At 50.3% G+C, this 20,851-nt stretch overlaps 1 protein-coding gene across 2 annotated transcripts in view; it reads left to right on the top strand.

The window, feature by feature from the left end:
- The window catches only part of NXN (nucleoredoxin), a 158,178-nt gene that overhangs the window by 132,961 nt on the left and 4,366 nt on the right, over positions 1-20,851 (top strand). For both annotated transcript variants that reach the window (XM_065909708.1, XM_065909709.1), the window contains exons 2-7: positions 16-133; positions 2,513-2,646; positions 3,149-3,249; positions 4,941-5,047; positions 18,362-18,541; positions 20,324-20,448. In XM_065909708.1, the coding sequence (XP_065765780.1) occupies positions 16-133; positions 2,513-2,646; positions 3,149-3,249; positions 4,941-5,047; positions 18,362-18,541; positions 20,324-20,448 (765 nt within the window). The remainder of the gene's footprint in view (positions 1-15; positions 134-2,512; positions 2,647-3,148; positions 3,250-4,940; positions 5,048-18,361; positions 18,542-20,323; positions 20,449-20,851) is intronic.

Genomic DNA, 20,851 nt, shown 5'->3' with positions numbered 1-20,851 from the left:
CTTTTCTTCTCACAGCTTAAACTTTGGAACAAATACCGAATTTCCAACATTCCATCGCTCATATTCTTAGACGCCACTTCCGGGAAGGTCGTGTGCAGGAACGGGCTGCTGGTGATCCGCGATGACCCAGAGGGTAAGACCTTGCCGTGTCCCCCCACCCTGCCCTCCTCCCTGTTGGTAGAGAGCGTGAAAAGGAAATACATGAGTACGGGGTTATTGGCTAGAGAATATTGTCTTGATGAAATTATAGTATTCTCCAGGTCATGGTTAAGGTTCTTACAGAGATCAGAATGTCCCTCATGGGGGCTTTAATTCATGGGCCAAAGGAGAAGGAATCTGAAAAAGGAAGTTTAGCTTTGAGGACTCAGGAGACCTTTGAGAAGCAGCTTGAGCCCAGCTACTGACTTCTATTGCTGTTTCAGCAGCAGCTCTCACCTCCACAATCAGAGGCAGCCTGTGTGGTTTGGGGTTTGTCTTTTTTTCTCTTGAAAATATTACCGTAGCAGGGGAGGAAGGAGAGGGTGATAGGAATGGAGAGAGTAGCATGGAAGCATATACACTATCATATGTAAAATAGATAGCCAATGGAAATTTTCTGTATGACTCGGGGAACTCAAACTGAGGCTCTGTAACAACCTAGAGTGGGATGGAAAAGGGTGTGAGGTGAGAGGGAGGCTCAAGAGGGAGGGAACATATGTATACATATGGCTAATTCATGTTGATATATGGCAGAAATCAAACCAATGTTGTAAAGTAGTTATCCTTCAATTAAAAATAAGTAAATTAAAAATATATATATTACTATAGCAAAGTTGCAGTCTCCGTGTTGCTCTCCTGGCCCTAGCGCCCCTCATTTCTTGAAGTGAAAAAGTGAAAGTAAAGTGTTAGTCACTCAGTTGAGTTCAGCTCTTTGCAACCCCATGGACTGTAGCCCACCAGGCTCCTTGTGGAATTATCCATGCAAGAATACTAGTATCAGTTGTCATTCCCCTCTCCAGGGGATCTTCCTGACCCAGGGATCGAACCCGCGTCTCCTGCATTGCAGGCAGATTCTTTACCATCTGAGCCATCAGGGAAGCCTCGTTCCTTGGTGTTGCTCAAATCCTAAGCCTTGGTTTTCCTGACCGGCTGGGTAGATGGCCATTTCTGGGTGACTCTCGTCACCTTGCTCAGAGGCTGTCCAGGGCCTGTTTCTTTCCTCTGGGCACTGGAGTCATACAAAGGCTATAAGATCTTCCATCCCTCACCTATTCATCCAATTACAGAGTTCAGCCCTGATCACAACTTTTCCCAGTAAAAATTTCATCTTCTTCAAAACAATTGCCCTCAGTAAAAACCAGGGCAGGTACACTAGAACCAAGTCTCTGTCTTTTGAGTGTAAACACACAGGCACGCACGCACGCCCCACCGCCCGCCCCCCCCCCCAACTCTGAAGCTTGTTAAAAACCCAGCTTCCCCAACCCCACCCCCAGAGATTTTTTATTCCATGTGTTTCAGGGTGGAATCAGCCACCTGCTTTTCCAGCCAGGATCTGCTTCTCCCTCCCGCTCCCCACCCACTCCAGGCGATTTTGAGCCAGTGGTCTCTGGACCACCCTGTGAGAAAACGCTGTTCTGTTGAGCGGGGAGCATGTTGCGTGCTCTTCCTGCCTGGGGCTTATGTGTCATCAGAATGTCAACCATCTGGGTCGAGTGGTTTTGCACTTTCCTTTCACTAGACTGAAATTCTCCTCTCACTTGGTTCCCTGGGCCCCAACCCAGACCAGCTGAATCAGAATCTCTGGAGGTGGGACCCAGGAGCATCAGATTTTAAAATTCCCTGGCTGATTCTAAAATATAAAGTTGGGAGCCACTGAGAGTCCAGGGTTGGAATTGAAGAAACTCACAGTTAATGGGGTTCCCTGGTGCATCAGTGGTAAAGAATCCGCCTGCCAATGCAGGAGATGGGGGTTCTATCCCTGGGTCAGAAAGATCCCCTGGAGAAGGAAATGGCAACCCGCTCCAGTATTCTTGCCTGGGAAAATCCTGTGGACAATGGAGCCTGGTGGGCTACAGTCCATGGAGTCGCAAAGAGTCGGACGTGACTCAGTGACTGAGCACGCATGCATACTTGGTTAATAGCCAAGGCAGTGATTCCCCAACTGTCCATCATCACAGTTACTTGGGGAATCGTTTGGCCTTGCTTTGTTTGTGCATCTTCACCCCTGCCCCAGGATCCTGAGATAGGGGTGGGGCAGGGGGTGGCGGGTAACCTTGGCTTCTGTACTTTTCAAAAGCTCCCCAGGAGATGGGTCCTGTGATCCTCCAGGTTCAGGAACCATGGCTTTGAAGGTAGGTAGGGCTCTGCCGTGAATGAGTCCTGCTTTTATTCTTGCTTTAGCTGCCAGTCCTATGGATATGTTAGCCAATACCATTTGGTGATAAAGTTGTCGCGCTCTGCATCCTGGAAGCCTCTTGGGTTAGAGACCCCAAGGAAGAGTCTTAACATTCTCGTCATATGTTGCCTGTTTCAGGTTTGGAATTCCCCTGGGGACCTAAACCCTTCAGGGAAGTCATTGCAGGGCCCTTGCTTAGAAATAACGGGCAGTCCCTGGAGAGCAGCAGCCTGGAGGGGTCTCACGTGGGAGTCTATTTCTCCGCACACTGGGTGAGTGCTGGGTCCCTCTTTCATCCAGACAGAAGGGAGCAGTGATGTCGCCACCGAGACTAGCTGGGGTTAGCTTCTGGAGGTGCGACTGCTCAGGTGTCATTTCCTGGCATTCCTGCTCTCTTCTAGGCCTCGTGCATTGCTGGCATGCTTCCAGTGCTTGCTATTATGAATGATAATAGCAGCAAGAAAAGGACTTCTTTGGACTGGCCTAAAAGGAAGGTCCTTCCCCCTAAAAATACATAAATAAAAAGGGGAGTCCTCCTAACCCATTCTGATGAGGCTCCCCACGTTCCCTTCGGGGATTTGTTTTAACAGCTGCCCACTGGCCCCAGATGCTCACCGTCACGAGAGGCATGTTTATTTCTGCCTCTTCCATAAACTGGAAATGTGATCCACATCCTGTGTGGGTCTTGTGGAACCGGCCTCTGCTGGCAGGTGACTGGGACTGGGGCAGGAGAAGGCAGGACGGAGGCCACAGTCTCCCACTCATTTCTTGCAGTGTCCACCCTGCCGAAGCCTCACCCGGGTCCTGGTGGAGTCCTACCGGAAGATCAAGGAGGCAGGCCAGAAATTCGAGATCATCTTTGTTAGTGCGGACAGGTAATGTGTGCTGACAGGTTGGTGGACGGGGTGGCGGTGTGTCTCCCCCTTTCCACAGGTGGATGGATGGCTCTTGCCTTACATGCTCTGTAGCAGAGAACTTGGGGCTAGAGCATGGGGAAGACCTCTCTGGGATGATTGGCAGAAGGGCAGATATATTTCATATTCAATCATGTAATTGTCTAAAGGGGAGCCAAGGAAAACCCATTCTTGCTGTCAGTATTAAGGGACATCCTTATTCTGGCCTGGGGCATTGGAGATTAGGATGCATTTTTTTCTGGTTGGTTCAGCTTTTTGGATGGTGGTGAGCAGATATGGAAGAAGAAGGATGGAAAGAAAAGAGCCAGAGACTAATGGAATATGACACCTGTCTTAGCTGGCTCTACATTCATTTTTCTTAGCTCTGGCCACATGCTTTTTCTGGGGGCTCCCCACAAAACAAGAAGAGCAGACTTTCTTCCCAGAGTATGTCAGGGCCTTTCAGCCTCAATTTCCTCTGTTTCTTGCCTTCTCACCAACTTTACTCATCACTGACCTTCCTTTATCTCAGAACCCCAGCCCCAGTTCAGACCAAGCCACCAGACTTCCTATTCACAGAAGAATCGCTGAGATGCCAACACACTGAGGGCCTTTTATGCACTGCTGTATCCCTGATGCCTGTATGATGCTATGCTCAGTTGTATTGGCCTCTGAGCCCACCCCTCTGCTCCCTAGGGCAAGCTTGAAGCTATGTCACAGGGCTTTTTAAAGCTTAAAAAAAACATCAACTTGGGAATTCGCCAGTGGTTCAGTGGTTAGGACTCTGTGCTCTCACTGCCATGGGCCCTGGTTCAATCCCTGGTCGAGGAACTCAGATCCCACAAGCTGCACCACCAAAAAAATAAAAATCTTTTAAAAAATAAAAATAAATTAACAACATCAAATTTATTGAAGTATAATTTACATACAGTAAAATACATGCATTCTAGGTATACAGTTCAGTGAATTTTGACTAATATATGTACCTGAGTCACCAACACAGTGAAGATATAGAACATTCCCATCAATGAAAAGAATCCCTCATGGGATTCCCCTGTGGTTAAGAATCCTCCTTCTAATGCAAGGGGTGTGGGTTCAAACCCTGGTCAGGGAACTAAGGTCCCATATGAAACGGGGTGCAGCCAATTTTTTTTAATTCTCAAAAAAGAACTCCTGTGCCTTTTCTCAGTTGCCGCCAAATTCCAGCCCCACAGATCTCTAATCTGCTTCTATCACTTAATTGGATTTATCACTCTTAGAGTTTCTTAGACATGGAACCATAGGTGTAGGCTTGATTAAAAGTGTTCTGTGCATATCACAGTTACATGCACAGATTACAAGTATTACAGGGAAGGAGGTGTCTGAAAATCTAGGCTCCTAATTAAAGGAAGACCTATCCATGTTGAGAAAGAAAAGCTGAGCATGAATTGAATGGGTGGGCTGCAGAGGAGCAGTCTGTTGAAACGCCTGGCGTTTCAGCCTGGCGTCCACCTGTTGTGTGGAGCCTTGTGCACTGGGTTGGCCCTTCCACAGCCTGGCGTCCGGGGAGCACAATGATTAGAAGTTGGGGCGTCTGTAGGACCCTGGACGCAACATGGTGGGAGGCGAGGAGGACCCCGTGGTGGTGCCTTGAGGAGTAATAGAGCTTTATCTCTGTGCACGTGTCTCTGTAGGTCTGAGGACTCATTCAAACAGTACTTCAGTGAGATGCCGTGGCTCGCTGTCCCCTACACCGACGAGGCCCGGCGGTCACGCCTCAACCGGCTGTATGGAATTCAAGGTAGGCGTTCCCGACTCCGGGGCTCCTTGGAATCTGGCTCATCTGGGTTCACCACCTCTTTAGCTTTCCTTCTGGAGGGAAAAGAACATCTTTATTTCCATGAATGTTCACATTTTTCAGCATCTTAAAAATATGCGGTGGGTTTTGTGGTATGTAGATTATACCTCATTAAAGCCATTTTTTGTTAAAAAAAAAAAAAAAAAAAAGTGCCTGTCTGGGTGAGACAGCTACTTCTCACCACCCAGCCTAGTGGGTTCTGACATGCTTGAGCTACAGAGCTCACACACCCAAGTGACCAGGTCAAAACCTGTCAACAGACCTGAGAGTGACCTTTGGTTCCGTCACTCAGGTTCTTTGAGCCTCAGTTTCCTCATCTGCAAAATGCAGATGATAAATTACCACAAATAGTTGCTGGGAGCAGGAATAGGATAAAGCAGGTCCAGTACTTATCACCATTCCTGAAGCCTCGGAGTAAAGGCCGAGGAGGGGGTACTGCCTTGTAGGTGAGAGAACAGATTTCCTGAGAGTGTTGAAAACTTGGACTTGAAGTACTGATCATGGTGTTTTCAGAAATAATGATTACTAGTTTGAGACAATGCATTTTTATTCTTTGTTATATGAATACCTCTTTCCCAGCCTTCACCCAGCTCACTGGAAAAGACCCTGATGCTGGGAAAGATTGAGGGCAGGAGGAGAAGGGGCTGACAGAGGACGACAGTTGGATGGCATCATTAACCCAATGGACGTGATCTTGAGCAAACTCCAGAAGATGGTAAAGGACAGAGAAGCCTGGTGTGCTGCAGTCCCTGGGGTTACAAAGTCAGACACAATTGAGCAACTCAACAGCAAGCCTTCACCTAGCTGGGTTTTTTTCTTCGTGGTCTGTTAAGAGTTAAATTCATTCTGTTTGTATTAGTGGTACCAGATCCTGTGTCAGCCCTAGACAGTTAACAGCTAATATTTGGGTTCTCAGTATTCCTTGTTTTATAGGGAGTGGGGAAAAAAAAGAGAGAAACCAAGATCTACCCACAAACTCCACAGCTTGTGGGGGAACTTTTCAGGTTCTTTAACCTTTTTTCTTCACCACTTAGAGTAAGCATATTGCTTTGTTAGGAGCTAGTTTCAAGAAATTGATATTTCATCTAAAACTGGTGATTCTTGGGACTTCTCTGGTGGTCCAGTGGTTAAGACTCCATGTTTCCACTGCAGGGGGCTCAGGTTTATTCCCTGGTTGGGAAACTAAGATCCCATATGCCCTTCAGTGTGGCAAAAAGTAAATAAATTAAATGATTCTCAATTTCAAATGTGCATAAGAACTCCCTGGGGCTTTTGTGAAGATGCAGATTCGGATTCAGTGGTTCTGGGGTGTGGCAGAGATCCTGCCTTTCTAGCAAGACCCCAGGTGATGCCAGTGCAGCTTGTCCAGGCTCTGCACTTTGGGCATTAAGTCGAGGTCTGTTAATCCTTGAGAATCCTTTGAGAATTTTGGAGCTTTAGGTCTCCTAGTAATTAAAAAGATGAAAGCAGTTTTCCTTCCAAACAGAAGTGTAGTGACATGACATGGTTTACTATTCCAGCAGGATGGGTACCAGTTGGTTAATTTAAAGGAGATGGTGCAGGTGTATTTCCTTCCAGCACTCTGCTTGCAGAGAGACTTAAAACATGTGTGCCTTAGCGGAGAAGCAGTATTTCTTGAGATAAGGGATGACCCTAGACCAGTGGTACTTAAACAGAGGGTTAAATTGCCACTTGGTGGGGATAAGTAAAACTGCATGTCTCTCAATTCTCTTATTCATTCATTCAACAAGTATTTGCTGAAGGCACTCCCCTACTGCTGACTGACCTTGAGCAAGTTACTTTATCTTTTTTTCAGTAAAATTGGGACGTCTCAGTGTTGGGTACAGAGTAGGCACTTAATATTTAACTGACTGACTTAGGGAAAAAGGGGAAAATCTTTTATTTTGCAACCTAAAAAAGATGAAGTTTTGGATGTCTGAAAACTTGCTAACAGAAAGGCAACTAACAATATGGCAAAGAATCTATTTCCTTTATAGGAAAAAAGAGCCCTTCCCAGATTTGTTCAGTCACTCAGTCATGTCTGACACTTGGCGACTCCATGGATTGCAGGACGCCAGACTTCCCTGTGCTTTACTATCTCTCGGAGTTTGCTCAAACTCATGTCCATTGAGTCAGCGATGCCATCCAACCATCTCATCCTCTATCGACCCCTTCTCCTGCTGCCCTCAATCTTTCCCAGCATCAGGGTCTTTTCCAGTGAGTCAACTCTTCACATCAGGTGGCCACAGTATTGGAGCTTCAGCTTCAGCGTCAGTCCAAAAACAGAGAGAGAAACAATTTAATTAAAAATATGTATGTATAGGATATGAGGTGGGCAATTCAGCTGATGGTTATTGTCAGAATGGATAAGAAAAATATTCAGGATAATTTTAATTCACGATTTACAGATGAAAACACTGAATTTGTACCTGTTACATTTGCAAAGAACTCTACTCTCCAAAAAAGGATAATCCCCAGTGCAGGGAAGAGAGCAGGCTGCTAGGAGGAATCTAATCAGGACAAAATTTCCAGGAGAGATTGGCGATGCACACCAGAGGCCTTAAAAAATCTACAAAACCTTTGATTTCAAAATCCCACTTGTAGGAATTTATGTTCAAGAAGTTACCCTATAGCACCTAGCAGAAACTGGACTTCTTTGCAGTTGGAGGTGCATTTTTGTTTTTTCTCTCATCTTCTGTATACTTTGGATTGCCTCACAGACCACAATTCTTTCCTTGCTTTAGCCCCAAGAGAACTCAGAACTGAATTTGTAACCACGTTTAGCAGTTTTGCAAAGCTGACAATTTCTCTGCATGCCCTAGATCCTAGCTTTGTTTTCTCTTCCTGCCTTGTTCTCTTTTCAGTGGGATGTTTTCATCTGTTTAAAAAATATTTTGTTTGTTTATTTATTTGGTTGCACCAGGTCTTAGTTGTGGTGTGCAAACGCTTAGTTGCAGCATGTGGGAACTAGTTCCCTGACCAGGGATCAAACCCAGGCCCCTTGCATTGGGAGCATGGAGTCTTAGCTACTGGACCATCAGGGAGGTCTCAGTTTTCATCTGTTTTTTATTGAATTATATCATTCACTTTTTAAACTGCCTCAAATCCTTTTTGGAAAAAAAGGTGAAGTAGATTTAAATGGATAGGTTTCTATTTCTTGAGTTTCCACTTACCACTACTACTGTACACTGAATTTGGTGGGAAATAAAAAACCGGAAGGTTATCCCAGTGCTGCCCTAGAGTGGACAAGATGAGATCCACTTTGGGAAATAACTTCAGTAGGGTGATGTCTTTTGAAGAACTAGAATGTGTTGGTCAGATAGGTGACACTTTGTATGATGACTCAGGAGACCAAACTCACCCCATATAGCAGAGTGCGTCCAGGGCCTCGCTTGGCCACTCTGGTCCATCAGGTGGGCTCTCATCTTCTTTCCAGGCACAGGTCCTCCGTGAAGCATAAGCTTTTTCTTCTCTGAGGAAGGGAGTTGCCCTTTCTTGGATGCAGAGGTCAGTGAGGTGCAGATCCTATTCTTAGTGGTCGATACGAAGGCCCTGAGATCACCTGAAAGTAATAAATTACCCAAGGATGGTCTATATCATGCACAGCCAGTTTGAGGGTGGGGGTCTCTCCTCTCCCTTTGCTCCATGAGATGCTTCTTGGGGCCCTTGGTAGTGGGGGAGACACAGAATAACAGTCTCCTTAAGGAGAGATCACAAGGCCTGTGAGATTCCACGCTAGTTTTAAATACACAACTGAGGCTGGAAGGTACCTTTCCATCAGATGTTGGCAGGGCATGAAAAAATTGATTGTTTTCTGTCTGCCTTCCGAGAGCAGAGAAGGGAACTCTCCTTTCGGCTCCTCCAGCTGTCAACATACAAATAGAACAGCGGTCAGAGCCCTGGTTGTTAGGTGTGGTCCAGACAGCCAGCACGCGGGTGACCACAAATGAGCAGGAAGAGAAAGGAGCGTTTTCAAAGATGCATTCATTTGGCTCTGCCTCTTAAGGCCTGGCAGTGTGTGGATAAGCACATATGTGGTTCCCAGACTTTAAGGAGCCCTCATCTGAGGATCAGAAAGCTGATCTGGAGAGGCCCTGCGCCCAGGCAAGCAGCGGCCGGGCAGCCACACAAAAGAACCCAGCTCTGCACTGGCCCGTTCCACTGCTCCTCGTCTGCTGGCTCCATGGAGCGCTTGCCCTGCCGTCTGCAGAAGTCTGTCTTCAGCTTGGACCTGCCTGCTTTCCCAGCTCCCCACCTCCTCCTTCCTCACTCTTGGGTTCTCCCCCAGCAGAGCATTTTGTGCCGACTGCTCACTTGATCATTGGCCTCTTTGGCTGGGCCTTAGGATTCATTCCTGTAAGCAGCCTGTCTGACACTGCTGGTTCACCCTATCTGTCCGACTCTGGCCCTATCTAGCCAGAAATGCACTAAAGCACATTGAGACAAGAATGTGAAAGAGCCTCGCAGGATCTTTCTCAAGGCAGCATTTAATGGAGGGCCTCACAATGGAATAGTCTAAGTTCACAGGAGACTCTGGCTTGGGACTCTTGAGCCAGGAAGGTTTCCTGGAGGAGGTGACTCTTGAGCAGGGCCTTACAGAATGTCTGGGATTTAGGTCGAGGGTTTGGGACATTCTAGACCAAAGGCCAGAGTAGGATGTCCATGGTGTACTATAGGGAGACTGAGTGATAAGGCTGGTGAGCACCAGGCTATGGTCCTTGAAGTTGGCTCTTTGGACTTTGGAGCTTTGGGAAATTTTTAATTAAAGGAAAACCAGTGCAGTAGTGACATTTAAGCTAGACTGGAAGAGAAATCCCAGAGGCACATCGTTTGTTGTTGTTGTTCAGTTGATCAGTCGTGTCCAACTCTTTGCAACCCCGTGGACTGCAGCACACCAGGCTTCCCTGTCCTCCACTATCTTCTGGAGTTTGTTCAAGTTCATGTCCATTGAGTTAGTTATGCTGTCTAACCATCTGCTCCTCTGCCACCCTCTTCTCCTTTTGCCTTCAATCTTTCCCAGCATCAGGGTCTTTTCTAATGAATTGGTTCTTCGCATCAGGTGGCCAAAGTACTGGAGTTTCAGCATCAGTCCTTCCAATGAATATTCAGGGTTGATTTCCTTCAGGATCAATTGGTCTGCTCTCCTTGCAGTTCCAGGGACTCTCAAGAGTCTCGTTAGAGGCACATTATCCCCTGGGATTTCTGATAAATTCATTGTACTCCCCTGCAGCCAGGCTTCAGGCTGTGGCTCTTGACAGGCCTGCCTGTGGGGGGAGAGAGGCCACTCCCTCAGGCTCCAGGGTCGGTGGACCTAAGAGGATGCAGGCAGCCTCTGCATCCCCGTGTCCAGCTCCAGCCTCACAGGGTCACTTTAGCTTCATGGCATTTTTGGGGTCCCCTGAACATTAAGGGTCCTGTAGCTTAGTAGAAGCACATGTTAGTAAATTCTTGTGCTGCATCTTTCTGGGATCTTACCTGTCAACATCCCACTGCCTTTGACTACCAAAATACAAAATTAAAATATATATATATATACTTCTCTACTTCATATAGATATATAGAAGAGAAAATCCATGACTTGTTCTAGGGGTCTTGGGGTTGGGGTTACTGAGAAGATGCCTTTGCACCCTTGCAAGGCTGGCCCAGAAACAGAGTAACAGGGATGTGGAAGGGTGGTTGGCTGGAGACCTGAGGTCCCAGGGCCATCGCTTTCCTCCCTCTTGGCATCTTCCATGGCCCAGACTACCCCCCACCCCGGCTGTGTGTCTCTCTCCTTAGCAGACCTGCTTTAGTGGGAGTGTGGAATTCTCCTGAACGCCCCGTCTCCCTCCTGTCCACTGTGAAACCATCTGTTATATCATTAGGTCTGTAACTTGGAATGTCTGTGAGTCTGCCCGTCTCCTTTCTTCTTTCTTGCTCCATTACAGCTCCCATGTCCTCCAGGTGCCTCACCCTCCCAGCACCTCCACTGTTCACCGATCTGGAAGCTCTCTGTACCCCATCACTGAGGGGCCTTTATGGAGGTCTCACTATGTAGGCATGAGTGCTTAAATCACTGGCCATCAGTGATTCACTCAACCTCCAGCTCTTCTCCCTTCCCCAGATGTTGAGGTCCGGGGGTGGATCTTAAAATTCCAACCTTCTAACCATGTCTCTCTGGTGACCCACACCCATCATCTTAGCATCCCAAAAGAGGCTCTTTCCTTCAATTGCAAGGGTCTTGGAAACTCTTGTGTCAGGATCTGGGACTAAGACCAAATATTATAACAAAAGATGTTCCTATCACCCCTTTCAGTCAGGAAATCGTAAGAGTTTTAGGAGCTCTGTGCCAGGAACTGGGGGTCAAGGCCAGATATACACGCCTTATTATGTTACAGTATTACAATGTGCACAATCCATACCATACACTCCACACACGCACAGAGTCCTTGGAGTGTTCCACCGACTGTCTGGTTCAGCAGATCCACAGGGCTGTGTCTGAGAGAGCTCGTGCTCCCTGCTTGACTCTGTTCTGGGCTCTCACCCCACTTTCTGTGTCCTCTTGAATGTCTTGATGAGGATTCTTTCACAGTGTGGAGTCCGGTATCTTCCACTGCCTGCACCCAAGCTGAACCCCCTCCACCTGGCCAGTCTTCGTGCCTGGCAGTACGCAGACGACTTGATCGGACTGTCACTTTGTATATTGAGGCCCATGAGGGCAGAGCTCCCCTGTGTCACTTGGACAGACTCAGACTGTGCAGGAGAACCCAGAATCCTCTAGGCACCTCGGGAGCTGGGCTCAGAGCACCCCTGGATTCTGAGTGTCCCCCAGGATCCCAGGGAGGCCTTGCATAAGATGCTGCCTCTTCATTCAGGTGTCCATCCAGGTGCTGCGGGGAGAGCCTGGGTCTTGAGGAGGCATCTGCTCCTGGGCTGGGTGCTGTTCCCTCGGGTGCTCTAGCCTGAGCCCTGGCTGCCTGAGTTCACCAAGGCCTGGCATGTGGCCTCCACCCACTTCCTTTGCCTTGGGCAGCAGCAGGGTTGGCTTCCCTCCTCCCAGCGTTTTGTGCGGACCAGGAAATTTGTAGCCCTATAAGCTGTTGACACATGCGTTTCTAAGGAAAGGGTTTGGACACACTTGGCGAAAGGCAAATCCCATTAGCCATTGTCCAGCGCTGGCTGTTGAGAACACCGTGTTCTCCGCAGGGAGGCTCGGAGCGCCTTCTCTCCTGGGTTAGGGGCCCTCACTGGCTTTGTTGTCTCCCCTCCCCTTCCCACTTTGGGGCCGGCAGAAGGGCCCAAGGAAGACCCAGAGGCCCTGGTGTGAGGCCCTCGCTTTCCCAGCAACTGTTGTTCTTCTGTTTCTCTCTTGCCATCTTGTTCCTTACCCTCATCCTCTAGCTTTTCCTCTCCTTTTTCCTTTTCCCCACCTTCCTCACCCATTCCCTGCCCTTCTCCTCTCTCTCTCCCTTCTAAGCCCCTTTTCAAAAAATGGATGTGAGGCGGTGTCTATTTTCTATAAAAATGAAACATTCAGCCATAGTGGTTTTCTTTTTTATTATTTAATTTTTGACTGTGCTGGGTCTCTGTTGCCTTGCAGGCTTTTCTCTAGTTGCGGCGAGTGGGGGCTCCTCTTGGTTGCAGTAAGCAGGCTTCTCCTTGCGGTGGCTTCTCTTGTTGTGGAGCATGGGCTCTAGGGTGCTCAGGCTTCAGCACTTGCAGCATGTGGGCTCTAGAGCACAGGCTTAATAGTTGTGGTGCACGGGCTTAGTTGACCTGTGGCATGTGGGATCTTCCCTGATCAGGGATCGAACCCACGTCTCCTGCATCGGCAGGCAGATTCTTTACCACTGAGCCACCAGGGAAGTCCCCATTGTGGTTTTCGATGAACCGAGGATAAGGGGCTGACACTGCTGTATTTGTAGGCAAGTCTCAGGATTTAAAGGACTGGTGCAGGCTGTCTGGAGCTGCCCCCTGGGCCTGGGGAGGGTGGCTGGGGGCTGCCTCGGGGCCTCCAGAGCAGCCTCAGTGCTCTCCTCTGCTCCTCTTGTTTCATTTTGAGAACATAAAAAAAGAAAAACCAGGAAAGGACAAAGAATAATATAACACACACCCCTGTGGCCACCACCTAGAATTGACACCTTTGCTTCCAATATTTAGTATAGAAATGAATGGGAGCATTAAACACACACCATGCTGGGTTCCCTCCACTCCTCCCCGGAGCCCCTCCCTCCATCCTGGGGTGCTGGGGCTGCCCAGCAGGGACCCCATCACCCATTCAGTGCGAGCCTTCCTCAGATGCTTGCTCTGCGGCTGTGAATCCATGAGTAGTGTAGCGTCGTGCTGGCTGTGTCTGTAGAAGTGTACTTAAGTGCTGACATGCTGTAATAGCGTTCTGCAGCTTGCTTTTCTCACTAAACATTATGTTTTTGAGATTTATCCCTGTTGATATTTACATCTGGTTTATTTCAGTGCCATGAAGTGCATTGTTGTACTACAGCCTGTTTATCTGTTTATCGGTTCCACTGTCAGTGGGTTCTTGGTTGTTTCTGGTTTTTCTATATTATAAGAATGCTGCCATTTTAAATGTCTTCTTCGGGACTTCCTTGGCAGTCCAGTGGTTAAGACTCTGCACTTTGACTGTAGAGGGCATGGGTTTGATCCCTAGTTGGGGAACTAAGATCCTGCATGCCTTGTGGTGGGGCCAAAAACAAGTCTTTTTTGTGCCGCCTGACATGGCCACATGGGCCTTCTGGCCAAGTTCAAGTGAGCCTAATCCCTTTGACCTCCCTTGGGTTTTTCTGAGCTTCACCTCCCAAACTAGATGCCTTCTTCCTTTCTTTATTAGCTCTCCCAGCAGGGGAAGATTTAGGGGAGCAGGAGAGAGAAGAGGGATGTGATGAACGGAATGGGTGGTGGACGTGGCCAAAGCATGGTCTGTATTTGTCATCCCACCCCTACTGCCCTTCAGTTCTTATTTGATTTTTATTTAACTTGAATGAATTTATCATAAGACAGTTTAAGAAAAATGTATATCTATCTCACCCGCATTCCTGCCTTCCTCACACAACTGTTTTCACTTTTCTGAGTCCCTTTTGGTCTCTGTCTACAAGCATATTTCTGCACAGTTGTAATTGTACACATAGCACTGTGTATTCTGTATTTTCAATTTAACCACATATTACAAACATTTTCCATCCTGCTACAGTCTTCATGATGACCATGTATTTCCGTGATCATGTAACCTTTTGTCCTGCCACGTGCCCTAACCTGCTCTATCCTGTCCTGGGGCCTGCTTTTCCTCGCCTTTCTCTTCCCCAGTCCCAACAATCTTTGTGATCACATGGACATCTAGAAGTAGAGAAACAGCCCTGCCCAGCTCCTCTCCCACCCACTGACGGTGCTGCCCCCAGACCCACCACCTCCTTCGAAACCCCCTTTTTTTGGCGATAGAAAAGCAGCCAAATGCAACAGTGGGACAGTCTCAGTACGTGCGACTTTGAGATTGTTTTACATACTCACAAATCGGCTTCTCCCAGGAGGAAACAGTATGGAGCCAGCTCCTTAGGCCTTTTCTTTCTTCTCTAGGTTTTCAGGGAGATGGTGAAGGGGATTTGGAGGCTCTGCCATGGTCTACCCAAGCTCCCCAGGGAGGGGCCTGGGGCTGAGGCCCTCTCTAGGAGTGTAAAGTATGTGTTCTGTGCCCAGAGGTTAAGCTTGGGGTGGTGCATGTAAGAGAACACCATCTGTAGACGTTACAGCATCACGCCATCCCTGGAGCCCTCCCTGTGGTGTTGATCTCACCTTTATCTTCTCTTTCTTGAGCAAACTCCCTCCAGGCAGCGTGGAGGTTCCCATTTATATCACTAAAGCAAGGCTTCTCCTTCTTCAATTTATTTCTATTTTTTGGCCATACCACACGGCTTGCCGAATCTTAGATCCTCAACCAGGGACTGAACCTGGGCTCTGGCAGTCAAAGTGTGGGATCATAACCACTGGACCACCAGGGAAGTCCTTGGCACTGGTCTTCTACCCCTTCTCAAGAGCCAAATGGTCAACCTAGGGATGACTAATAATAATAATAATAATGGACTTAGTTATAATGAGAGCTGATATATATGGAGTACTTTGTGCCAGATATCCTGCTCAAAAACATTTTCTACTTTGTCATCTTTTTACTGCTTCCTACACCCAAGTAAGATTGGAAACTCCCACTACCCGCATTTGACGGTGTGGAACTGAGGCTCTGAGCAATTAAATGACTTGCCTACATCTTCCTTAGAACCCTCACTGTAGTCTCCTCCCCAGCACTGTCCCAGCTGGGAAACGACACGATCAAGAGAAGCAGAGATGAACTGTTCCCTTCTTATTCCCTTCAGAGAAGCCCCTTGCTGGTGTGGAAGTTATTTTGTACAAAGGCATCGATTAGAAATTTTCCATTCCCTTTAAGTTTCCCATTAGAGGCTCTGCCCTATTTTCTCCTTGGAAGTCTCTGCTTCAGGGAACCTGCTTCAAGGGACGGGGGAACAGGGAAGGCAGGATGGGCTGGATGGGGAAGCGGGTGAATGGGAGAGAAAGGGGAGAGGTGATCCTATCTTAGCCTCCTTCTCTTGAAGCCTCAGATGATTGTATCTCAGCCTCCTTCTTCCACAGCCTCAGAGAAGAGGGAAGTGGGTGGTGCAGAAGGTATGGATACAGGAGCGTGCCCTGCCCTGCCCGGCTCCTCCTTGGCGATGATCATCCTCCAACCTACAGTGCTGAGAGTCCCTGCCAGCAGATTGGCCTGGTAGAAAGAGCAGCAGTTTGCCGACAAGCAGACCAGGCTTCCTGTCCCAACTTGGCCACTTACTGGGCAGATGGCCTTGGGTAGGCAACTTGACCATTGGCAGAAGGAGGATAGCCTTACATCCCAGGGTGAGGTCCCCACGCTGAGTGGAGCACTGAACAGATGCCACGAGAGTGAACTTCCTTCTGGCTGGTTCATCCCCAGAGAGGCATACACACTTAGGGCTCTGGGGCCAAACTAACCCAAGATCCGGTCAGTGATGGGAAAGCAACTGGTACTTGTCAATTCTTTTTCCCAGTCCATGTGCTATAAGTGGGCTTCTCTGGATTGAAATCTGTGGTCACTGTACCAAGTCACTTTCTGTTTGTGCTCCACAGTCAACCTAACCTCATCATCTTGGGCTTAAAGCACCAAATACAAGGGGCCTTTGCTTTTGCATAGCTGTTGGGGAGGGGTGGGGAGACCCAGGGTCCAGGGGAGCTGTTCCTCCATGGAATTGGCTGAGGAACCCCCAATAGTCACCTGGGGGCTCGAGTCCCTGCCTTGCTGTCCTGGTGCCTCCCCGCCACCCCAACTGGCAAGGACTGGAGACAGGCCTTAGCCATGGTAACAAAGAAGCCTATTAGTCACCTGGAGAAACCAAAGCCCCAAACCAGGAAGCAGGCCTCTCTGCCTTTGGATTTTACTTTCTCTCCCTTCTCCATCCTCTGTGCCTGCCTGCCTACCCTCCACAGACCAACCCAGCATCCCACATCTGGGCTACAAACAAGCCTGCTGCTGTGTCTAATCATAGCAGTGGGCAGGGCCCTGGTTTAACCCAACACTAGAAATTGCCCAATTTCAGAAACTGATTAAACAACTTTGCCAAAGCATTTTTGAAATGGGGCATGGCACTGGGAGGCATTTGTCTGCAACCAGCTGGCCCTTCATGTCGTGGGCCCCAGCCCCAGGCCCCTACAGGCCACTGACTCAAGCCCAGCCCCATCCGGGATGGGGAGACCCCTGATGTGAGCCCCAGGTCTCTGGGAGATGATGAGTAGATACGAGATGAGGCTGAAGATGCCCCGTGTCTCTTGTGCTCTGGGCACATGCTGAAAGCCCTCAGAAGCTCTGGCTGTGGCCACATGCATTTGTATATGATGTGTGTGATGGGAAAGGCAGTCCCCAGAGGCCGCTTCTCTCTGGACCTACTCTCCAACACGCCAAGCCTCTCCTCTTAGGTGTGACCATAATGCACTCGTTTTTCCTTTTGAAGGCAGGCCCACCCCTGCATGCCTGCCGCCCCGGCCACCGCACAGGTTACAAAACACCACGACTGTGTTTCTGGTACCTCAGCATCCCTCCCCCCCTCACCCCCCACAGAGAAGTAAAATGTCAGTGAAGCAAACTACTGACTCAAAGCTGTGGAATCTATAAATATTAAATTGCTCTGGCTTTCCCTGGCCCATCTAGCTCCAATCAGCTCCGGTGGGGAGGTGGCTGGTTAGTGCAAGGAGGGGAGGGACCACTGGGGAGACAAGTGTCCTCAGAGGTCAAGGCCGAGGCTACCTCCATGGGCTGAGGTCCCTAGCTGGAGGAGAAGCAGCAGGGAGTGGGGCACAAGGAGCAGGGAGCTGGAAAACCCACACGCCCCTATAACCCAGAAGGGGTCACCTCTGATTTTTCCATTGGAGCCTTTATGGTTGGAGGGAGACTGTGGTTTGTGGGGAGCTGGGTGTTGCATCTCTGACCCCAGTCCACAAGTCTAATGTGAGGGCGGCAGCACTGCCTGTATGCTTCCCCCAGGGACTGTCGCCCTCAGAGTGGGCACTGGAACCTCCCCAGGCAGCAGGGCTGGAGATGGTGGCCAGCTGTCCTCCTCCTGTCTGCTGCCCCAGGCTCCTCCCCACACAGGCCCCTGTGCTCCCCCGGGTGGGGCCCTCCTGCTGTGATCTGTGCTAGTCTGCATACCGTTCAGTGTGCTCTGCGGGGGAGTATGCGTTCACACCACCTCCTGAGGTGGAGACTTCCTGCAGGCGGGGGAGCAGCTCCTGTTTCTTGGGAACCTCATGTTGTTGCTCAGTCGTGTCCGACTCTTTGCAACCCCATGGGCTGCAGCACACCAGGCTTCCCTGTCCTTCACTATTTCCCAGAGTTTGCTCAAGCTCATGTCCATTGAGTTGATGATGCCATCCAACCTGTCTAGGCTTTCTCATTTTTCTTCTATGTACTGAGACCCAGGGCTGAAGTTCTTAAATGCACAGCCTCGTTGATCCTTCCATAGTGGGATAAGGTGGGAACTGCAGTATGTTTACCACATGGCAGCAGAGGGTCTGAGGTCCAGAGAGGGGAGGTGACTTGCTTGGAGTTCCGTGGAGAAGTCCCCTGCAGACCCAGGGGGGTTCCGTGGCTCTTCAGAGGTGGAGCCCGGATTCCACTCGAGGACTAAACTGTGTCTGGGGGCGCTGTCCCATGGACTGTGGGGCCATGGCCAAGCTCTCTCTCTCTTGCAGGCATCCCCACCCTCATCGTGTTGGACCCGCAGGGGGAGGTGATCACGCGGCAGGGGCGGGTGGAGGTGCTGAACGACGAGGACTGCAGGGGCTTCCCGTGGCACCCCAAGCCCGTGCTGGAGCTCTCCGACTCCAATGCCGTGCAGCTGAACGAGGGCCCCTGCCTCGTCCTGTTTGTAGGTAGGAAGCTCAGCTGTGGGCCCCGGGTGGGACAAAATGGGCAGAGCTCACTAGGGGGCCAGGGGGGTCTGTCCCTGCAGCTTCTTTCAGTCACCAGCAGCACAAAGCCTGGGCCTTTGTCTCTGGCTGCCGTGCTTCTGACCCCGGTGATTTATTCATGCTTCTCCCCTGTGGCGGCTGTGCAGGGAGCTGCTGCTCTGCTTTCCTTCTAGCTGCTCCTGGCCACCAGCTGGGAAGAAGAGGTCAGGCCGGGAGGAAGCCCTGGGCCCGCTGATGAACAGACCCATTGTTGGAGGTGGGGCTGCCGCGCAGCAGCTGTGGGGGACTGGGCCCCCTCAGGCCAGGGCTCACCCCCAGCTGCTGCCGCTTCTCTCCTGTGCTCTGAGGAGCTGCCCCGGGCGGCATCTCTGGGACTGAGAACCCCTCCGTCTCCCTGCTTCTCCCTCTCGTGCTCAGTGTGTGACTGGTCTGCCCTGCAGGAAGATGCAGGAATACCCGTGCCAGGCTCCTGGCAGGCCCGTGGGGTGACCCCTGGTTCCTTCTGCAAATGGAGTAACTGCTGGCCGAGGGCCACCTCGCCCTCTGCCTTAGGACTCATTGCTCGGTTCCAACTAAAAATAAGTCTGGGTACCAGGATCATGGTACATGAAACAGGAACATGGCCGAGCTGCTGCCGTCTATAGTGAGGGGGCTGGAGAATATGTGTAGCATCCAACCCCCATTCTCTGAAAGTCTGGTTTGGGGGCCCTCGGGTGGGGAGCCCATACGTGGACTGGAGGGAATCCTGGCTTGCAAGCTGGCCTTGTGCTTGGACAACAGTGACCCTGAGAAGGGATGGCCTTGGGGAACCATTCACCTTGGGGCTTTCTTGCTTGCTGCAGGCTCACACGCCCCCAGCCTGGGGCCTGGGAAGCTTTTATGAACTGAGGGACAATTGGGAACGTCACTGGCCATCTGTAAATGTGCAAACAGGGTCCCAGGGAGGCAAAGCAAGTTCCCAGCATCACCAAGCTAATCAGAGATGAATCTAGAGTGTATGGGGCTAAGCCTGCACACTGGTCCTCCTGGGAGGACTTCTGGGTGAAGGTCCTCTGCAGGCACCTGTCCCCCCTCCCCTACTTTGCACTGGCTCTAGGTTACTGGGTTCAGCGGGGTTGAGCTGCTCCCGTGTTGCTATTTCACTGGAAGCAAGAGATGCCCAAAGGGGGTTCTGGGAGCCTGGTTGGGGGTTCTTCCCTACAGTCAGCCTGTCCCCTCCCAGGCAAGTCCCGCTGCCAGCTATGAAGTTGGCACCAGTACCCTGGTGCCTCCCAACTTCCACTGAAGCTGATGATCAGACCGTCGTCCTGACTCACCACCACCGCCACTTCTGCCATTTCCATTAGGAAGTCAGGGATCCAAGGACAGAGCATCTCATTCTGTGATGGAGAGAGAACCAACAGGGCCTCAGGTTCTGGTTTAGGAGAGGCTCAGCTTCCAAGGTGGGTTTGTGAGGAGTTCAGTGAACAGGATTTCATTTGCCTGGGCATTAGTGCTAGATGGTGAAGTGAGTTCTTCCTGGAGGCATGATACAGAACAGCCTGCCTGCCAGAGCAGTGAGGAAACTGGCCTGTGCCTGGGGACACACCCTCGTACCTCCAGGAGGCGAGGTCGGTGTCCCAGGGGAGGCTTTGCTTCCATTCAGGGGCCGCCCAGATGGGCGTGTCAGGCCCCGGACCTGGGCACCACTCCATCTGATTGACAAGCCAGTGCTTCTTTGTGGCTTTCTCTCTCTTGTCACAGATTCTGAGGATGACGGCGAGTCGGAGGCGGCCAAGCAGCTGATCCAGCCAATAGCTGAGAAGATCATTGCCAAGTACAAAGCCAAAGAGGAGGAGGCGCCGCTCCTGTTCTTTGTGGCAGGGGAGGTGAGTGCTGCTGGGGCCCCCGGGGCTGGTTCTGCTGGCCGACCTTTACAACACGAGTGATGTAGCCCTTGGGGATGTCTGAAGGGGCCTGGGGTTCTGGGGTGACGGTGCTTCTAGAAGAGCCCACAGACAAACGGAGCATGAAAAGGTGTCATCAGTCAAGGAAAACCAGTTCTGGCCCCTGCCGCCGCCTCCCTCCCATCTCTTACCCAGCAGTCCCCGGGCAGCAGGGGGCTCTCCTAGGACAGAAGCTCCCTCTTGCACCCAGACTGCTCCCACCCCGGCTGCTAGGGAGCCACAAAGATAGTGGTCAGCACTTACTCCTTCCGGGCTGGGTCCCAGCCAGGCTCCTGATGCTTTACAAAGAGACTGGTTAGTCCCCGGACACCCGTCCGCCCAAGGG

The sequence above is a fragment of the Muntiacus reevesi genome, chromosome 18, assembly GCF_963930625.1.
Source record: "Muntiacus reevesi chromosome 18, mMunRee1.1, whole genome shotgun sequence".
Classification (NCBI taxonomy): Eukaryota; Metazoa; Chordata; class Mammalia; order Artiodactyla; family Cervidae; genus Muntiacus; species Muntiacus reevesi.
This window is presented reverse-complemented; position numbering and strand designations above follow the sequence as displayed.